The sequence below is a fragment of the Panicum virgatum genome, chromosome 2N, assembly GCF_016808335.1.
Source record: "Panicum virgatum strain AP13 chromosome 2N, P.virgatum_v5, whole genome shotgun sequence".
NCBI classification, from domain to species: Eukaryota; Viridiplantae; Streptophyta; class Magnoliopsida; order Poales; family Poaceae; genus Panicum; species Panicum virgatum.
In genome coordinates, this window is record NC_053146.1 from 34,587,363 (window position 1) to 34,608,641 (window position 21,279).

General features: G+C 46.1%; 1 protein-coding gene and 1 long non-coding RNA gene across 2 annotated transcripts; both read left to right on the forward strand.

Moving 5' to 3' along the window:
* Positions 1-1,630: 1,630 nt before the first annotated feature.
* Positions 1,631-2,951, forward strand: LOC120660250. Its single transcript, XR_005669474.1, has 2 exons — positions 1,631-2,088; positions 2,628-2,951. It is a non-coding gene; the product is annotated as an uncharacterized LOC120660250 (long non-coding RNA).
* An 8,090-nt stretch (positions 2,952-11,041) lies between these two features.
* LOC120660251 (wall-associated receptor kinase 2-like) lies at positions 11,042-14,384 on the forward strand. Its single transcript, XM_039938673.1, has 4 exons — positions 11,042-11,145; positions 11,574-12,483; positions 12,582-12,728; positions 12,952-14,384. The coding sequence occupies exons 1-4, from the start codon at positions 11,104-11,106 to the stop codon at positions 14,148-14,150; spliced, it is 2,298 nt and encodes a 765-aa protein (XP_039794607.1). The 5' UTR covers positions 11,042-11,103; the 3' UTR covers positions 14,151-14,384.
* The last annotated feature ends 6,895 nt before the right edge of the window (positions 14,385-21,279 follow it).

Sequence of the window (21,279 nt, forward strand, 5' to 3'; positions counted from 1 at the left end):
TATCAATGAGGGAATGAGGGTATTTCTAGTGTGGCTTGAATTTCTTGGTGGGGATTGTTGGAGTAATGGGCTTGGCCCATTACTTCTAAAGCATTAAAAGAATTTAAAGCCCACTATTAATGCTAGGGAATCAATGCTTAATTCCGTACCGGGAATTGAGGAGGATCTCAACCGACTTAAAAGGTGGACTTCGTGTACACCACTTGTGAAGCCGGTAAGAGGAGGACGGTGAACCACACGCGCGCGCGCGCTCGCTCGCCTCGCCGAGCCGGGCCGGGCCGGGCCGGGCCGTGGCCGTGGCCGAGACGAGGCGCGGCGCGGCGCGGCCGGCCGGCCGGCCGGACAGGCGGTGCGGTGCGCGTGCGCGTGCGCGGCCGGACGTGACGTGCAGGTGCCGGTGCGGTGCGGTGCGGTGCGGTGCGGTGCGACGTGATGTGCTGAGATGAGAAGGATGTTTTGCAGTAAAGAGTATTAAAACAGAGGGTTAATGTCGTCACTAATGACCGGACATTGAAGGCTCTTTACGACGTCCAGGTTCGTTGAACCTGAGGCACATTGACTGCCGCTCATCAAAGCCATTCATGACGTCCAGGTTCGTTGAACCTGAGGCATATCGTGCCTATATAAACCAGCACCATCTCCTCTCATCCTCACTCATCTCAAGCACTCATCCAGGTACTCCTCTTTAGGAGACCTCTCCCTTCTCCCTCAGCTGCTTTCTGCCTTCCCCACTGCTAGCACTGCGCGCACAGGTCTAGCGAGAGCAGGGCCTCCGGAACCTCTGCTCGCTGAAGGTCCTGCACGGGACGCGGGCAATTAGGTTTTTGGGGAGCGTCTTGACGCGACTGCTCGCTCCCTGAACGACTCCTTCGTCTACTTCCCGGCGTAACCGCTCGTGCGAACGACTACTTCGTCTACTTCCCGCCGTAACCGTTCATGGGACTGTACTGCGAACATCTTCCTGCATCGACATAGTTCGGCTACTTCGAGCAAGACCAGTCGAATAGCATGTCTATTCCAGCTGGTAACGGCGCAACCGGTGCCTCCGGCACTGGTCCCGCCTTGGGGTACTTACTAAACCTACTCTGGTTTAATTCTTTGTTCATGCTTATTAGTGAGAATAACATGAACACATGCACATATCTTGTACACACATTATCACTCATCTATATCATGAAATTGATATTAATATTTGGAATTAAAATATACCGAAAATTGCCTAGATATCTAACAGGGGCGGGGGCGCTGGCTGCTGGGTCCTGGGCACGCCGACGCGAGGGATCCGAGGGCCGCGGCGCTGAGGCCAGGGGCGCCGCCGGGCGCTGCGGAGGGGGTGGGGGACGGCTGCTGGGAGTGAGGAGGAAATGAGAGAAACCTTAGAGATGATATATATATATTGGGGTGTTAGGGTTTACATGTCAGCGGGTTTGTGAGTTTAGATTTTAAAATTTTCAAATCTTTTATAAAATACCTATTGGTTTTAAAATCGTAACCGCATCCACGCCCGCGGTACAAACTCGGACCCGAATCTGCGCCCAGCGGGTCGGATATCTGTGGATTTGCGGATATTTGGTACCCGTTGCCATCTTTAGTCCAGACGGCGCGTGCTGCGCGCGCGGCAGCAGCGCGCAGGCAGGCGCTCGGCGAGGCGGTCGGCTGCGCAGCTGCTTGGCACGCAGGCAGGATCAGCTCGCGGCGCGCAGGGCACCGGCTGCAGAGTAGCTCGGTCGACAGACCCCAGTGCGGCGCGGACACCAGCGCATCCCTGGTGCGTGGCGTGCGACCTGAGCAGCAACCGGCGCGGCAGCAGGCGGAGCAGGGAGTGCTGGAGCGCATCGCCCTCAGGTGAGGAGGCCGCCCAGGTGCAGGTCACCAGTGACACTGATGCAGCGTGTTTTTGCTTTGGATCTTGTGTGCTTGCATGATTGATGATCTGCAGGTGGCCAGCGAACTTCAGTAGCTGCAGCTTTGTGTTTGCATTTGTGTGTGATCTGATTTGACAGGTCATTAATCAAGGAGGCAGCTGTTAGCTCGGTGATTGGAAAGTTCGGCCACGCCTACAACATGCTTGGTGAAATGCCGCACTAGGTGAGCAGCGACAGCGCCAAGCAGAGACTGCTCAGTTGGTTATTTATTTGTTAGCTTACTAGTTTTTTTTTTATTAGCTGGAACTTGTGGTCATGGCAGTTGTGCTTGTTTAGTGCTTTGTATCAACTAGTTTTTGTTAGGACTAAGTTAAAAAGAAAAGGCAAAACAAAAATTAGTTAATTAGTGTTTTTGCTAGTTTGTTTTAATTCCAATCCTTCTAGCTTTTGATTTACCTGTGTACTAACCCTTTTTGCTCGAGTTTTTGAGATGCTATCTTTCCAGTGGTTTTGCTCCTAGTTGCTTTCATGTGTTTGCGCGTGTGTGTTTGTGTGAGCTTTTCACTGTTTTGCTTCCACGTGTGTGTTTCGGCTTCTGTGCGTGGGTATTCCTAATGCCGATAGCCGTTCTGAGCTATGCGGTACTGATACTCACTGTTTGAGGTGCGTTGGGTGTAATAGGGACTTTTTCTCTCCGGTTTTTCGAATCGGATTTGAGGCTCCCATTCACCCCCTCTGATCGCCTGTTCGGTCCTTCAATAGGCCGTCCATGAAGGAGATTGCCGATGAATTGGGCAGATTAAGGAAGCTCTCGCTGCATCCTTGGGCTCAACTGGATGCAGAGACCGAGACAGAGAGCCTTCTTGGCGGACCATCAACTGCTAGTATAGAAATAGAAGAAGCTACTACTTCTGGGTATCCTACGCAGGGTGGGGAGGGGAAGACCTGCCCATGAACCCAATGAGTTCATATTTTGGGAGGTGATCAAAACATATGCTCTACGTCTTTGGAAACTCTTTATGCTGGGGCCTGTGCTAGCTGGTCTAATATGAAATGTGTATAGATGAAACTGTTTTTTCTGCCTGATTGTGCTTCTTATGCTCCAGTATGTGTGTTTTGCTCGGACAGGTCTCTCTGACATACTGCCGCATCACAGGCGCATAGAGTTAGGGTCCATGCGTCAGCGTCAGCGACCCTACATAATACGTTGTGTGCCTATTGGCGAATTCAAATAGAAACTGTTGTGCGATCCCTGGTTTTCCTGGTATTTACGCATGTACGTAGTACTACCTCTTTTTTTTTTTGACACCCCGACATCACAACATAGTTGTTTTTCTATACAATACTTTGTCCAAAATGGCAAAAAAAAATCATGGAGAGTACTAGTTTTTTTTAGTATCTTGTGTTTGTGGTAAAATGATGAAACTGCCGATCACAACAAACTCAAGGAAGCCACGGATGGGATATAACTTGTCACACCCGGTTTTAAGGACAAAACCGAATGCATAGCTATATGTATGCCAGGATCAAGTTTCATACATATAGAGACATTATAAGTGAATAATCAGTAACAGTATCACGTAAAAGAGAATTACAACAAATAAAAGACTATCAGAGTTATACAGCTTATTCTGGAAATGCAGACTCCAAACTTCACAGGCAATCGGGGTTGCGTACGCCTAGAACTCAGCAACATCTTCAAAAGACTTCACCACAATTTTCTCCTTCTGAGCAGCAGTAAGCAAGGGTGAGTACACTTATGGTTGATACTCAGTAAGGCTACAAAAAAATAACCAGAATGTGATTTATATCCATCTTTAAGTTTATTAATCATGTGAGGGTACAATCCGCTCTTGACCGTGAGCACGGCTAACCGGTTAGTTTTAACTCTGCAGAGGTTGTACACTTTCACCACAATTCGCGTAAAAGTTCCGAAGAACTTTGAACCCAACCACGTAATGTGCTAGCTAGGCACAATACCACACTTCCGAGGTGTGATTGCATAGGGACGCTACGAGGCCTTTACAAAGATTCCCTAACCCATGACAATCCGCTAAGGTTTCAAGCCAAAGCGGTCATAATACTGTCCTAATGAGGTGGTACCTTGCCAAATGACCATTAAACAATACCAATTGCCCCAAGAGGACCGAGCTATATCCCGTCGATGCATCCCCTCTTGCCCTTTCGGCAAGACTGTCACAAACTAGAGTCTCTAATTAATCAGCCAAGACCAGAGCCATGTAGTATTGTGGTTGTACGGTTTTCTTGGGTGGTTCTCCATGTTCCAATTAAATCATCATAATACTCTTGTAAATAAGCATAGACAGAAAGATGGTTAGGGTCACTTGCCTTTCAACAATGAAAAGCTACTCTTACTGCTCTTCAGCTTTTGCTCACTCGGAGAACTTGATCTTCAAACGACGATCCTTCTACTCGGGGCAATTAACGAGCAAACATACAAAGCAACAAACAAAAGATACAACTAAGAACAATACACCAAAATAAAGAAAGACTTTAAAAGAACGTACTAAAGGATAGGGCTCACTGCTACGGTTACGAGAGCGCAAGAAATACGGAAAATGGAACTAAAACGGCGATTCTATGGGATAAACGATGAGTCAGAAATTTATTAGTCATGATTAACCAAAGGGTTAAGGACTAACAGAAAAGATTTGCGCGACGGAGGGCTAGTGCGGCGGCGGCGCTCGATCGGTGAACGGCGGCGCAAGCGGCAGAGGATAGGGTTTTGCACGTGGTAGGAGGCAGCTCTGAGACGAGTGGCGGCGGAGTAGAGCCGGCGGGCGCGGGCGCGCGCGCAGGAGGGAGAAGGGGAGGGGGAAAAAAGGGTCGGAGAGCTCCCTTGCTACCTTGCGAAACTCTGGGGCGGTGAACTTGTCGAGGAGAAGGCACGGGGTCGACGGCGAAATGGCGACGACTCGCGAGAAGGAGGACACCACGACGAAGAGGACGATGAGCTGAGCACTAGGGTGGTGTCGGATTTCACCGGAGATGCACGGATGCGGAGGATGGTGGGATTCTGGGGGACAAGATTATTTTAGAGATTCCCAAACAAGGAGCCTCCCTATGAGTAGTCTATATTTTTGTGTGGAGTTGCCAAGAGAGGTTGGTTCAACATATAGGGAGGAAAGTTTCACCATCCCACATCAACTAACAATGTGGTACTAAACCTCCCTCCCATGCTAATGGGCTTTACGTGCCTTTAGCCCATTAGGGAACACGCGAATGGGCCCTTGAGGTCCATTAGAGATTTATGTACTTTTGATAGACTTAGCCCATTTAAAATTCAGAATTAATTATTTTCGAAATTAAAATAATTCTAGAAAAATCTAGAATTCATATTTAAAGTCCGAAAAATATTCCAAATGACCCGAAAATTCTAGGAAAAATCCTAGAAATATATTGGGACCTAACGAACTCAAATAAAATATTTTGAGCTCATGAGAAGATTTGGAAGAGCCTCTAAAAATTAGAGTTTGCTCTAGGGAAAATGGGAAAAGAATCCAGAAGAATCCGGAAAATTCCCGGGAAGAACTTTTGATGATAGAACACGTTTTGAAAGGTTTTCACACTCAACAACACTATGCATGTGACATGAATGCATCACCAGAAGAACAACATTATTTAATTTGAAAAACAACCAATATTTATTTTCTTTTACACTAAATTCTCTGTGAAGAAAAATAAATGTTGAGAAAATTTTAAAATTGTGAGAAAATTGTTGTTTTATTTTTTTAATTTTAATCACATCTTGAAATTCAAAAATTTCAGGGTGTGACAGAACTACCCCCTTAAAAGGAATCTCGTCCCGAGATTCACAAGGCTAGCAAGAGACAAAGGTTTCGGTGGATAGCATCCAACACATATTAAATTTCTTCTTGGTCTTTTCCTCTAACAATACCTCTGTAGATATGCTTCTTTATTCTCCGCAACTCACATCAAACACTTTATAGATACTCAGTCTAACTCCTACTTTAACCATCCATTCTTTCATCGGCTTCGTTGGTCCTTTTCTTGGCTTGCTTTACCAATTTGTTCCTTAGGCCGTTTGCTTCTTTTAGAATGAAGATTTTTGAAAGAGTTAGTCCAATCCTCAAGGTCTATAGTCTGAGTACTGTCTTCATCTTAGGCGACTCCTTCTAGGACTGGATCTGGGGGTGCTAATCCTCCAGTTGATATCTGAAGGGTAACGTCGTCTTGCTTCCGCTATCCTTAAACTATCTTCTTGGAGACATAGACGACCATAATGCTCGCAACATTGGCACGTTCCCGGAGTCTTACTAATCTCATGTTGCTCCTCTATCACTGGCTTCTGTGCTTCATAGTTTCTCTTACGCTTTTCATTGTTCCATGCTTCAACAACTTTCATTTGTTGACCATTGCAAATGCTTGGAGGTTGCTACTATTGCTGTTAGCGTCACCATAAACTTCCTTCTTGACCTCCTCGAAAGGATTAGGTAGAAAGACGGAGGATAACAAGGAGGGGGAGATACAAAAGAACCCAGCTAGACAACTGATGTCATTGTAGGTAGAAGACCCACAATACACCAACAGTCATTACAAAGAAACGAATCAAACAGGGTCATAAAGACAAGCATCATCATGCAAACACCAAATTCCACCAGTCAACATGGTCAAAGAACGATGCTAAACGTTAATAGAGTTAGAAGGGGTCATCCTAAGCATGGTTATATCTTCTAGCTTCTCGTTGTTGACGACACATGTATCCTTCAGCTTGTCCGGTGTTGACTCCACTGTCCTGATTGCAGTGAGAGTGTCATAATCTCGCTCAGGCTTGATTCTTTGGTGGAGCTCTGAATCCTTCATCCAACTTGAGTAAGAATGTGGGTAAGTGGTACAATTTCCAATTGCTTCGACTTGACTCCACATGATCAACTAGTAGCTCCATTCTTCAGATGGCTTGGACAGAAGAGATACATTGGAATTCAAGTCAAGGGATGAATCCAAATCGGCATTTACTTGGAAAGGAGAGACACTGAGCACATTGTGAATAAAGCAAAGGGGAGATAGGTCCAAAAAGGTAAGTTAAAAAGAAATTCAGGGAGCAATTTCACCAGCATATCAAAAGAAGGTGAGCTGGATGAAATTTGGAAAATCATACATCAAGTGGTCGGTATGATCAAAATTAAGGAGTGATCAAGGAAAATAAATATATAGACAAGGATTGAGGATCTAACATTTGCAAAATAATGAAGTGCAGATGAAAAGAGAATCAGGTGAGGAAGATGAGTTATCAATGCTGACTGAGGAAAGAAAATAGTTAAGGAGAGAGAATATTCAATGGAGGGGGTCAAAGAATGAGCAGGAATAGATTTGATATCAAAAGAATCCTTAGAGCACGACCGTTGCTATCTAAGCTTACGTCCTACAGTCGATACAGCTCTGATACCACTTCTGTCACACCCGGTTTTAAGGACAAAACTGAATGCATAGCTATATGTATGCCAGGATCAAGTTTCATACATATAGAGACATTATAAGTGAATAATCAGTAACAGTGTCACGTAAAAGAGAATTACAACAAATAAAAGACTATCAGAGTTATACAGCTTATTCTGGAAATGCAGACTCCAAACTTCACAGGCAATCGACTGGGGGTTGCGTACGCCTAGAACTCAGCAACATCTTCAAAAGACTTCACCACAACTTTCTCCTTCTGAGCAGCAGTAAGTAAGGGCGAGTACACTTATGGTTGGTACTCAGCAAGGCCACAAAAAAATAACCAGAATGTGATTTATATCCATCTTTAAGTTTATTAATCATGTGAGGGTCCAAGCCGCTCTTGACCGTGAGCACGGCTAACTGGTTAGTTTTAACTCTGCAGAGGTTGTACACTTTCACCACAATTCGCGTAAAAGTTCCGAAGAACTTTGAACCCAACCACGCAATGTGCTAGCTAGGCACAATACCACACTTCCGAGGTGTGATTGCATAGGGACGCTACGAGGCCTTTACAAAGATTCCCTAACCCATGACAATCCGCTAAGGTTTCAAGCCAAAGTGGTCATAACACTGTCCTAATGAGGTGGTACCTTGCCAAAGGACCATTAAACAATACCAATTGCCCTAAGAGGACCGAGCTATATCCCGTCGATGCATCCCCTCTTGCCCTTTCGGTAAGACTGTCACAAACTAGAGTCTCTAATTAATCAGCCAAGACCAGAGCTATGTAGTATTGTGGTTGTACGGTTTTCTTGGGTGGTTCTCCATATTCCAATTAAATCATCATAATACTCTTGTAAATAAGCATAGACAGAAATATGGTTAGGATCACTTGCCTTTCACCAATGAAAAGCTACTCTTACTGCTCTTCAGCTTTTGCTCACTCGGAGAACTTGATCTTCAATCTTCAAACGACGATCCTTCTACTCGGGGCAATTAACGAGCAAACATACAAAGCAACAAACAAAAGATACAACTAAGAACAATACACCAAAATAAATAAAGAATTTAAAAGAACGTACTAAAGGATAGGGCTCACTGCTACGGTTACGAGAGCGCAAGAAACGCGGAAAATGGAACTAAAACGGCGATTCTATGGGATAAACGATGAGTCAGAAATTTATTAGTCACGATTAACCAAAGGGTTAAGGACTAACAGAAAAGATTTGCAAGACACATAAAACTGTGCTCACAGAGGATAACAAGGTCATAAAGCTATCGCACACATTGCAAGGATCACGTGAGCGCGAGAATCGATGAAAACAGAGTTGAAATGAAGAAGATATGGCTAAAACAAGGTTCTAGAGGCTTATCTGCGATAGATTTGAAAGAAAAGGGGCTAGCTATAAAGAAACCAAGGACTAAAATGAGATTAAACCTAAACTACAGGGGCTAGCTTGCAAAACTACGCACTAAGGATGGCGAGTTCTATTTTGGAAAAGCTCAGGGTGTTTCTGTAAAGATTTGGACTAAAACAGAAATAGTTTTGAACTGCGATGGACGGAGGGTTGATTTTGGAAAAACGGAGGGGTTTATTTGCAAAAATGACCACGGTTGACCGGTATTTGGTTTAGTTGACTCGGGTCATATTAGATCTGGGCCGCTGGATCTAAATCGGACGGCGGGAGTGGATTGGGGTGGGCTGGCGGCGGCGCAGAGCTACCGGCGGCGAGCTAGGCGGCGGCGGGGTCGCCGGCGCAGGTCGGAATCGGCCGTCCGGGGCTCGGTTCGGCTCGGGGCTGGGTCGAGGAGCAAGCTCGCGACGCGGCGAACTCGTTGGCAGGGCCTGCGCGGGACGCAGAGGCGACGGAGGGCTAGTGCGGTGGCGGCGCTCGATCGGTGAACGGCGGCGCAAGCGGCGGAGGATAGGGTTTTGCACGTGGTAGGAGGCAGCTCTGAGGCGAGTGGCGGCGGAGTAGAGTCGGCGGGCGCGGGCGTGCGCGCAGGAGCGAGAAGGGGAGGGGAAAAAAGGGTCGGAGAGCTCCCTTGCTACCTTGCGAAACTCTGGGGCGGTGAACTTGTCGAGGAGAAGGCACGGGGTCGACGGCGAAATGGCGACGACTCGCGAGAAGGAAGACACCACGACGAAGAGGACGACGAGCTGAGCACTAGGGTGGTGTCGGATTTCACCGGAGATGCACGGATGCGGAGGATGGTGGGATTCTGGGGGAAAAGATTATTTTAGGAATTCCCAAACAAGGAGCCTCCCTATGTGTAGTCTATATTTTTGTGTGGAGTTGCCAAGAAAGGTTGGTTTAACATATAGGGAGAAAAATCTCACCATCCCACATCAACTAACAATGTGGTACTAAACCTCCCTCCCATGCTAATGGGTTTTACGTGTCTTTAGCCCATTAGGGAACACGCGAATGGGCCCTTGAGGTCCATTAGAGATTTATGTACTTTTGATAGACTTAGCCCATTTAAAATTCGGAATTAATTATTTTCGAAATTAAAATAATTCTAGAAAAATCTAGAATTCATATTTAAAGTCCAAAAAATATTCCAAATGGCCCGAAAATTCTAGCAAAAATCCTAGAAATATATTGGGACCTAACGAACTCAAATAAAATATTTTGAGTTCATGAGAAGATTTGGAAGAGCCTCTAAAAATTAGAGTTTGCTCTAGGGAAAATGGGAAAAGAATCCAGAAGAATCCGGAAAATTCCCGGGAAGAACTTTTGATGATAGAACACGTTTTGAAAGGTTTTCACACTCAACAACACTATGCATGTGACATGAATGCATCACCAGAAGAACAACATTATTTAATTTGAAAGACAACCAATATTTATTTTCTTTTACACTAAATTTTCTATGAAGAAAAATAAATGTTGAGAAAATTTTAAAATTTTGAGAAAATTGTTGTTTTATTTTTTTAATTTTAATCACATCCTGAAATTCAAAAAATTTCAAGGTGTGACATAACTCGATCCTAACCGTAGAGCTAGGCAGCTAGCTAGTACGAAGGCAATCCAGGTTAACCCAATTCACAGTAGCTCACCTGCTCTCTTGCCGTGTGAACAAAAGCAGGTCGTTGCCCCCAACCAACAACCGTGCTCCCGATCGCCAACGGACGGAAGACACGGCACTGCCTTGCTGGCTGGTTCCCAATCCAACTTCCAAGTCCCGGCTGCTGTTATCTTTTTTTTTTGCAGTAAATTAAAGCAAGGGAAACATTCAGACTTTGCATCTACCATTAACTTGTGGTAGGGACAACTTTCCCCAACAAGTCTTTGACACAAGCTAAGTCACGCAGGACATCCTCCTAGTACGATAACACTGAAAAAAGAGAGTGTACGTACATTCAAAATTCTAGCTCACCGCATGATACGTATGGTGTAATACGTTTCTTATACACGGTCAAGTTGACCGCGTCGTGATATGTATGAAGAAGTGCGCACCAAGAGTCCAGCAAAAAATGGTTAAAATAAAATAAAAAAGTCCAGCAAAAAGGGGTACTGGCCGGAGGGCATGGGTACACATTTGCAGGTCCTAGCTCTTTTTGATTGTCTAGCAATCTCTAGATTTTTTTGGTAAGGCTCGGTCTCTGCTACTACTGTAGATGTTGACTCGTTCCCGATTCAACTTCTGGTAAGACTATTGTTCGAAAGCACACTGACGCGAGATGTGCGCTTCTTATTACATATACTCCAACACACACAAAAGGATGTTTTGCTTCTGTGAGAGTAAATTACTGAAGCAATCTCGCGAAAGGTACGGTTCTCAGGGTCTCGGCGCGGCGATCGGGGGGAAGATGGCCTCAGAGACCTCTGGGCGAAGCTCTGCACGTATGAAGGTATATCATCGGAAGCTGAGCTCCCTTTCTGTCTCAGCAAGCTTATCCACCCTGAGTTTTGGTTTTATCAGTTAGTACCTTTTCTTCCTTAGTTCATTATCAGCGTGCGTGAAAGGTGTTGATGCTTCTCGTTGTGATGTTCGTATATTTCCAAGACAGCCTTAATATAATTGGATGTCGTAGCATCATCCCTTTTGCAGCAGGAACTGTAAAACGGTGATTAGAGTCTTCGCAAAAAAAAAGGTGATTAGAGTAACAGGAGATTTACCTCATCACCCCAAACTGACGCGTTGCTTGCATGTTTGGATGGATCGTTTTTTTCAAATGATTTCATTGGCGTGCATGTATGGTTTTTTTTTCTAAGTGTACAACTACGCAAAGAATGCACAAGTTAACGTAGGAGTATAATGTTTTCCACTACTTTTTAGTTCTCCAGCCACGGAGTGAGTATGGAAGTGCTCTTTCGGCAACTCGGCTTTGGTCTTCTACTTCTGTTGTTACTGGCATCACAGCGCGCCACCGCTGTTGCGGTTCCGAGCCCTCAGTGCCAAACGCAGTGCGGCGGCGTCGAAATCCCGTTCCCATTCGGCATCGGCGCCAACTGCTCGTTAGCAGGCTTTAGCGTTAGCTGCCTGGTCCGAGATGGCGTCTCCAAGCCATTCCTGGGTGGTGGTAAATTTGAGCTGCTCAACATTTCCTTGATCCATGGCACGCTCCGGAAAACGAATAACATCTCGACGTACTGCTACAACACCTCCTCTCGTTCCATGGACACTAAACCTTGGTCGTTCAGCGCAAGGAACAGCCCCTTCCGGTTCTCAGACATCCACAACAAATTCACTGTCGTTGGGTGCAATACGCTCGCCTACATCTCTGACGACACTGGCACGGGCTACCAGAGTGGATGCGTCTCAACATGCCGAAATTTGTCAGACTTAGTAGCCGGCTCCTGCTCTGGCATGGGCTGCTGCCAGACAGCCATACCCAGGGGTATGGACTTCTACAATGTAAGCTTCGACAGTGGTTTCGACACAAGCCGGATTTCGAGCTTTGGTCCGTGCGGCTATGCCGTGCTGATGGAGGCGGAGACGTTCAGTTTCAGCCCTAGTTACATCAACCAGTTCAATTCCACGAACAATGGACGAACACCGGTGATAATGGACTGGGCAATAAGAGAAAACAGTATGTCGTGTGAGGTCGCTAGGCTAAACAAGACAGGTACTTACGCATGCCTCAGCAGAAATAGCGAGTGCATGGACTCCACCAACGGACCAGGATATCGATGCAATTGCTCCAACGGGTACCAAGGCAACCCCTATCTTTTTGATGGATGCCAAGGTACTGATTCGACTTATAAGTTGAAATTATGTATCTTCCACATGTGCCTAACTTCTAGAGTTTGTATTTGTAACTATTTTTTGCTCATCTTACTGCAGATTACAATGAATGTATAGACAGGTCATCATGCCCTTCAGGCAGCACCTGCCACAACACAATAGGAGGATACAGGTGTTCGTGTCGAGCAGGAAGGAAGTTTTCTCAGCAAAACAAAACATGTGACCCTGATACCGGTCTAATAATAGGTAAGGATATTAGCTACCAAGATAATGAACGTTCATTTATGTGAATCATCAAACAACATTCGACAACAGTACTCTCACAAATCAAATTTACTACCAATTCCGATCGAAACTCCAAGCAGAGTTTGAGAAATGTTGTTGTTCCTTTTCGAAAAGGTCGTTCAATTATTCAGAGCAATGGAATCAAAATTTCGTAACAACGCTCTTATCTAATGTTGTCATGCAGGAGTTACAGTTGGCTTTCTTGCTCTTGTGATTTTCTCCTTCTTGAATTACTTCATCTTTCAAAGAAGGAAACTGAACAAAATTAAGCAAGAGCATTTTCGACAACACGGAGGTGTTCTTCTGTTCGAGAGGATCAGATCTGAAAATGGTCTTGCTTTCAAGGTATTTACAGAAGCTGAACTTATACAAGCCACAAACAACTATGATAAGACCCGGATAATTGGAAGAGGAGGCCATGGAACGGTCTACAAAGGTATTCTTGAAGACAACACACCTATTGCAATTAAGAGATGTGCATTTATCGATGAAAGGCAACAGAAGGAATTTGGTCAAGAAATGCTAATACTATCTCAGATCAATCACAAGAACATTGTCAAACTGGTGGGTTGTTGCCTAGAGGTGGAAGTTCCGATGTTAGTCTACGAGTTCATCCCAAACGGCACCCTGTATGAGCTTATCCATGGCAGGAACCGAGCATTGCAAGTCTCTTTCAGCTCCTTGTTAAGGATTGCACATGAAGCAGCTGAGGGACTTAGCTTCCTACATTCTTATGCATCTCCCCCTATTCTACACGGTGATGTGAAGACCGCCAACATTCTCCTCGATGACAATTACATGGCAAAAGTTTCGGACTTTGGAGCCTCCATTCTAGCCCCATCTGATAATGAGCAGTATGTGACTGTGGTTCAAGGTACCTGTGGTTACCTCGACCCTGAATACATGCAGACATGCAAATTGACAGACAAGAGTGATGTCTACAGCTTCGGCGTCATCCTTCTAGAGGTGCTCACAGGCCAGGTTCCGCTGAAACTGAATGGTCCTGAGGAGCAAAGGAGCTTGACATCAAATTTCCTGACCGCCATGAAGGAGAATAAACTTGACGCACTGGTGGCCAGACATATAAAGGGGCAAGAGAGCACTGAGTTGGTCACGGGGCTCGCAGCGCTAGCCAAGCAATGCTTGGACATGTGCGGCAACAATAGGCCATCCATGAAGGAGATCGCTAATGAACTGGGCAGGTTACTGAAGCTGTCGCTGCATCCTTGGGCACAACTGGATGCAGAGACTGAGACTGAGAGCTTTCTTTGTGGACCATCAACTTCTAGTATTGAGATAGAAGTTACTACTACTTCTCCATATCCTTCGCAGGATGGGGAGAACCTGCCCATGAATCCGATGAGTTCCTATTATGGGAGGTAAAACTCCATTGTAGAAATAAGTGATGTGTATCAAAAAATTTAATTCCTGGGGCATTTGCGAGCTAGCTGGTATGCCAATTAATATGTCTGCCAGATGCACACATAATGCTTTGTGGCTCTATGTATCTGTATCTGTTTACGCCATTCTAGTATGTACTGCGAGTTTCTGAGCAGAATAATTGTGACATACTATTATGCAATATATTGTATATTCTAGGCGTATCTGGTCTGTTTCTGAATGTTCCTTGTTGGATTGCTTGATGAACTCGACAACGACGACAAGGTACAGAAGTACAGAACACATACTGTTGAGAGACAGTAAGTTTGCGCTGCGATGAAGAGCTTTTCGGGGGTTTCTCTTCTTTATTTACAACCATGATTACAACAACGAAGTGGCTTAAGTGGCCCTGGTAAATAGCCTAGGACTCAGGCATGATCTCCACACGATCCTTGAACTTCTAACTGCCAAAATCTTGATAAGAAACAAAACACTGAAACTCTGAAAGCAGGATAAGACTCTGAAACAAATATGATCGAGGGTGAATCAGAACCCAACTCGCATTTTGCAAATCGACGGGCCTATATCCCAATTACACCCAACGCACCTCAAACATGGCAAATACCAGTTCCACGTAGCCACAACACGTAAAAAGACGGAGGCTACCTATGGAACTTACTCTCAAACTACGGAATATTCGCACCCTATGAACTTCCTCTCAGCCTGCGGAACTTCCGCATCAGCCAGAAAACAGCAGCCGAAAAGAAGTGAAAAAGAGGTGAAACTCGATCAAACGACCTCCAAATCCAACGAAACTTGGATCTTAGCTCCACTACAACTTGGTGAATCTATTACAACAAGAATTTCCCCCAAGGGGCCAGAGATTCACCTCCAGTTTCTTGGATTTGAGAAAAGGGATGGAATAACTCAACTTTGGGCAGAAACTCTAACTTGGGCTTAACCATGCTGAGGTGATAGCGAATCTGTACAAGCAAGATCCACCAAAAAAAAAGATCAAGGATTGAGGCCAATTTTGCGGATCTCCCGAAGAACACCAAAAAGGGGCAAAACCACCAAATCCTCGAATCCGGCGTGCGCGTGACCTAGGATGGTCAAGAGACATTCCCACACATCGTACTACTTAGATCCAAATCGCGAGATCGAAAAATTCACCAAAAATAATATGAAATTCCAGAAAAAGAAAAACAGTGAGGGAGGCAAGATTTGGGGCAAACTAAACACGGATTGCATTAATCTTCAGATCCACCATGAAGTACATGGCTAGGATGCCGCCCTTCATCCACTCTCTCTTTTGGATTGTGTTAATTTAGGGTAATCACTCCCTAAACTCACCTAATCTCTCTTTTAAGCACCGCCTTCCTCACCACCGTACCGGTTAGTCCTAAAGTAAATATGCTTATGCTTATGCACCAACTAAGCCACCGGAACACTTAGTGTTCCAAATACTTTGTTGGAACGTGAGGGGGCTAAATTCAGCGGCTAGATGCTTGGCTGTACACGAGACAATTGCGGCAACTACGTGCCACATTGCATGCCTTCAGGAGACAAAATTAGAAGCAATCGACGATAGCCTTGCTCGTTTCCTAGGGGCCTACAAGCTCAACCAGTTCGTCTACAAGCCGGCGCAAGGGACCCGAGGGGGAATTTTACTCCTTTGGGACGACAGAGCAGTGGACATGAAAATCCGGAGATTGGCCGATATTCCATTACATCGATTGTCACCGTACGCGATACAGCCGCATCCTTTGTTTTGACAGGCGTTTATGGGCCTTCACGACGGGTACAAAAGGAAAGCTTCCTGCGCCATCTACGGCAAATGAAACCAACGAACGACACAAGTTGGCTTCTACTAGGTGATTTCAACCTCATTTACAGGGCGAGGGACAAAAATAACCGCAACTTAAACTTAAGCCTCATGCGAAGTTTTCGAAGGACTCTAAATTTCTGTGAGCTGAAAGAAATCCACCTCCAGAATAGAAGATTTACATGGAGCAATGAAAGACGTTCGCCAACGCTGGTGCGCTTAGATCGCTTCTTTTGTAACCAGGGGTGTGACATGACCTTTCATGAACATGCGCTACATGCGCTCTCTACCTCGCACTCCGAGCATTGCCCACTTCTGCTAGCTCACATGTCGGCTCTACGGCTACCGGCTCCTTTCAAATTCGAAAACTTCTGGACCAAACTTCCGCGCTTTCATGAGGTGGTATAACAAGCATGGGCCCAACCAACCAGTCACACAGAACCTTACCATAGGTTGGGGCACAAACTTTTCACAACCGGGAAAGCACTAAAGGCGTGGAGTCGATCTATCATATCGGATGCCAGAATGAAGCTCCACATGGCCCAAGAAGTCATACTACGCCTCGACATAGCCCAGGAGCACCGCGAACTCTCTAATGAGGAGTTCCAGCTGTGTACTAAACTCAAAAGGCGAATCCTCGGCTGGGCGGTCATCGAGAAAGCGAGGCGAAAACTGTGCTCCAGGATTGCCAACCTTAGGGAAGGGGATGCAAACACTAAATACTTCCACCTCAAGGCAAATGCCAGAAGAAGAAAAAACTTCATACTAAGGTTGAAAACTGAACGTGGCTGGGCGGTTACTCATGAAGACAAAAAGAGGATCATCAATAACCATTTCTCAGCGATCATGGATTCCCCGCCGCCAAGAACCTCAGATTTCATCTGGGAGCACCTACATTTGCCAGCGGTCGACCTATCCTCGCTTGATGCGCCTTTCATCTGGGTTTGATTGGCTGATTTTGCGGATAGATGGGAGGTGGGGTCGGGCGGGTACACAAGAAGCGGGTAAGCGCGACGACATGGTGAGAAAAAATGGATTTATGGCAGAAATATTTTCTTTGACGATCTAAAAGAGATATTTTGTGAGAAAGTTAGGTGAGGTAGAGTGGATAAAAATTATATTCAATTCTTTCATTTTTTAAAGTATAGATTTGTATGGCCTTGTCTATTTCACGGTTGCGAACATTCTTTCTCCTCCCTTCCGGGCTCTGCCCGCCGTCTTCTCCTCCTCCTTGCCTGCATACTGCGTTGTGCCTATTAGCGGCAACACCAGAGGTCAGGTCACGCGTGTCTGCGAGTTGCGGTGTCGCGCGTGCCCCATGCCGCTGCCAGGTGGGCTCACCATTGCCGTCGTCGCCTGCCACCCTTCGTTGGTGTCGGAGAGCCGCTGCGCCATCAACGGATAAAGGCTGCCAGGGTTAGGTTTGGGGGTTTGGGTTCTGAGAGCCCTATCCCCACGGACCTCGAAGATCAGCGGCGAGACCGGCCCGAGCGCGAGCGGGGCAGCGAGGCGGGGGAGCGCTGTCGTCGATGGTGGGTGTGGGCGGTGGGCCAGGTCCGGACAGAGGCATTGCGATTGGCTCGGTTTACGTAAGGCGGGATGGCACGGCGCGGCGACGAGGTTGCCGCCGGGAGCGAGGCAGGTGGCCGAGGCACCGGTGGCGGTGGGGCGGTACGGTGGGCTGTGGGTCGATGGTGGGGGAGTTTGTGGTCGCATTAATAGGAGGGGGTGGTTGGGGCTTTTTGGCTACTGCACGGGTTCTTTGGCGACTACGCGGATCGCAGTCAGTGGAGCGAGCCCCAGCACCTGCCTTAATGTTAGCGAATTCAACTACAAAGTGTTGTGCGATCCCTGGTTCTCCTGGTATTTACATTGGTATAGTACTAGTCTTTTTTTTAAAAAAAATGAAGTATCTTGTGTTTGTGGTAAAATGATGAAACTGCCGATCACAACAAACTCAAGCAAGCCACGGATGAGATATAACTCGAGCGGAACCGTAGAGCTAGCTAGGAAGGCAATCCAGGTTAACCCAATTCACAGTGGCTCACCTGCTCTCTTGCCATGTGAAAGCAGGTTAGCAGGTCGTTGCCCCCAACCAACCCTGCTCCCGATCGCTCGCCAACGGACGGAAGAACGAGCGATTGCACGGCACGGCCTTGCCGACTGGTTCCAATCCCCAACTTCCAAGTCCCGGCTGCTGTTATCTTATTTGCAGTAAATTAAAGCAAGGGAAACATTCAGACCTTGTATCTACCATTGAATTGTGACAGGGACAACTTTCCTCAGCTAACCACGGCGAATTGGGCTATCAAGCTAAACGAAATTGGGAAAAAGAACCTTTAGATTTCATAGCACTAGCCGTTTTGTTTTTTCTAAATCTGTTTACTGTGGTCGGAGAAGACGAGAAAAAGTATATGCCATGATTTTTCTTATTCTGAAAACCTATGAAGCGAAGAATAAAAAGCAGGTGTCCAGCAGCTAGTCCAGGGAGCAGGGACGTGCAGATCACCCAAAGTTGCACGCCCTATAGCTCGCTCTGACGTAGGAACAAGCATTTGGTACCACTTGTTTCTTTGCTGAATCTTTTTAGCCGTTGCTGATTTGCTACAACTCTAAAGAGCTTGCAGCATTTTGATTCCCTTTCCAGACCGGCTAAAGGTAGAGGATTATCTGCCTTATAATAAACCTTTGTAGTTGGATCTAATGGTATTTGTTTAACAAAAAGATTAAGATCTATAATTGTCACTGTTTGTTGATCTGTTGCACCAGCTGATGACTTAGAGAAGATTAGCATGTACATTACAGATATTTTTTTGGCAATCAATCATTGACCAAATTTTTTTTTGACTCTTTGTTGTATTTTGATTCATTCGTGATACCGCTTTGACAACAGCATGTGCTTTCTGTTCTAAGAACAAACAATAGCTGAAGAAATCTGTAACACCCGGTTTACAAAAGGACATAAATCGAGCAGTCATATACGTGCCAGGATCAAGTCACGTATATACAACAGAATGAACAGTATATCACAGCACATATCACATAAAAAGATATAATAAAACGAGTACGAATGTTATTTATTACATTAATGACAAAATGTCTGATACAAATATGCGGAAGCGTAGTACAAGTACAAAACTCTCTCTGAAGCTGGGCACCACAGAGACGTCGACTGGGAGACGACCGCCTAGAAGTCCTCGTACTCCTGGAGGTTCTGAGTGAACTCCTCCGCGTCACCGGGAACTGAGCAGCAGTAGGGTGTCCCCAAATAGAACAAGAGAAAAAGAGTAGAGTAGACAAGAGTGAGTACACAACTTATACTCAACAAGTATAACACAAACTATGAGGCTCTAAGGTTGGCTGACTCAACTGCATTAGCTTTTAATCTTGGCAAAATTTTATTAAAGCTAATTACTACAAGTGGATGAATTACCATAAACCCAATTACATAGAAATTAATCAAAATTAATTATGAACTACTGAGAACCAAACCAAACCAAACCACCCGGGGAACCACCTTAATCAAAAGGAGATAACCCCACTAATCAAAAGGAGGATCTGGGCCGCTCATAACCGTGAGCACGGCTATTATACCAGTTTTACACTCTGCAGAGATTGCACATATTTACCCATAAGTCGTGATCTACGCTAGTTGTTCATCACACTTCCGTAGGTGAGATGACTAGCAAACTCACTACGAGGCCGTTACAAAAAATCTTTGGTAAGGAGTAACCGCGAGGGTTGGATCGACGACGATGGAGCAGGTCTAGTGGGCGTCAAGTCACAAAGCACAGACGAGGCCACTCAGTACGAGGGCCATAGAAGCTTACCACCCTTGCCCCGCAGGTAAGTTACTCCAAACCAAAAAGACCTAATTAGTAAGCCAAGACCGTCCCATTCCAGTCTTGTTGTAGCGTTGTTGTCCCAAGTTGTCGCTCTATGAACCGGTCCTTAGGGAGAGTGGCCAACCAAGCACTAAGCACCGTGCTGGCCCCCTAAACCATGTTTCTAGAAAAAAAACCAATTTTAACGAGACGTGAGCCACTCAAGCACAGAACATAGAGGGCCACTCTCAGAATTAAGTTGCATATACCATTAATCAAATTAATTAAAAAGGACCTAAAAAGGACCAAGTGTGTTATAGCGCGACACCTAGCACAACTAACCAAAATGCAACCCAAGGGATATATATAAAGGATATAAAGTGGCTAGCAAAGTCCTTATAGGCATACAATATTAAAATGCAGTATGAAAATATATTTAAAAGTGATAGGCGGTTCATGTTATACTTGCTTTGCTTTCCTCAAACTGCTCCTGCTGCTCGACGTGTCCCGCGGAAGGTGCCTCCTGGTACTCCTCCGACTGCTCAACATCTACTCACGATCACAACGCCAAAACAAAGTTCAGCACATACACATACATGCAAATAAGGCAAAAACTAAGAAACAATACAATAATACATAAAAACAGCAAACAAAACTGAGCTAGAACTATTCTACGCGTTACAACGATCACGTGGACATAAAGAACGGCTAAAACGGAGCTAGAAGGCGAAATCTAGGGCTAAAACAAGGTTTAAGGACTAAACTGCGAGAAAACTGGAACTACAGGGGGTTCTGCGTAAAAACCTGAGACCTAAACGTAATTAAAGGTTAGATCTAGGGTCTAACGTGCAAAAAGACAGGAACTGGACGGCGTGTTCGAAAACTGGAAAGCTCATTGGCCTAAACGCTAAAAACAGGGCTGATCTGGAATTATTTTTGAACTAGACAGGACTGCGGGTTGATTCAAGGAAAAGCCAGGGACCCTTTAACAAAGTTTCCAGGGCGAACCGGTACCAAGGGGTCCGGATCGTCGGATCGCGATCGAACGGCTCGGATCATAACGGTTCAGGATCTAATCATGAGCGTCGGCTTCAGATCGGACGGCTGGAAAGCGTTGACGTGCGGGACGGTGGCGCAGGGGCACCAGAACAGGGTCCGCAAGGCGGCGCGCGGCTGGATCTCGCCGGAGTAAACAGAATTCGGTAGTCCGGGGGTCAAATCATCCCGGGCTTGGGTCTGGGATGATCTACGCGGTACGCGTAATCTACTGGCGGCCTTGGCTGGGCTCGGGGAGGCCTGCAACAGCGAGCGCGGTGGTGGCGGCGGGTCTGCGCGGCGGAACACGCCGGTGAGCGCGTGCGCGAGCAGCTCTGGGCATGGGAACGGCTGCGAACGGGTGTTTGTGCGTGCGCAAGGCCAAAGCAACGCGAAACGGGGTCGGTGCGATGCTGTACAGGGCTGAAGGGGTAAGGCCGCGGCGGAG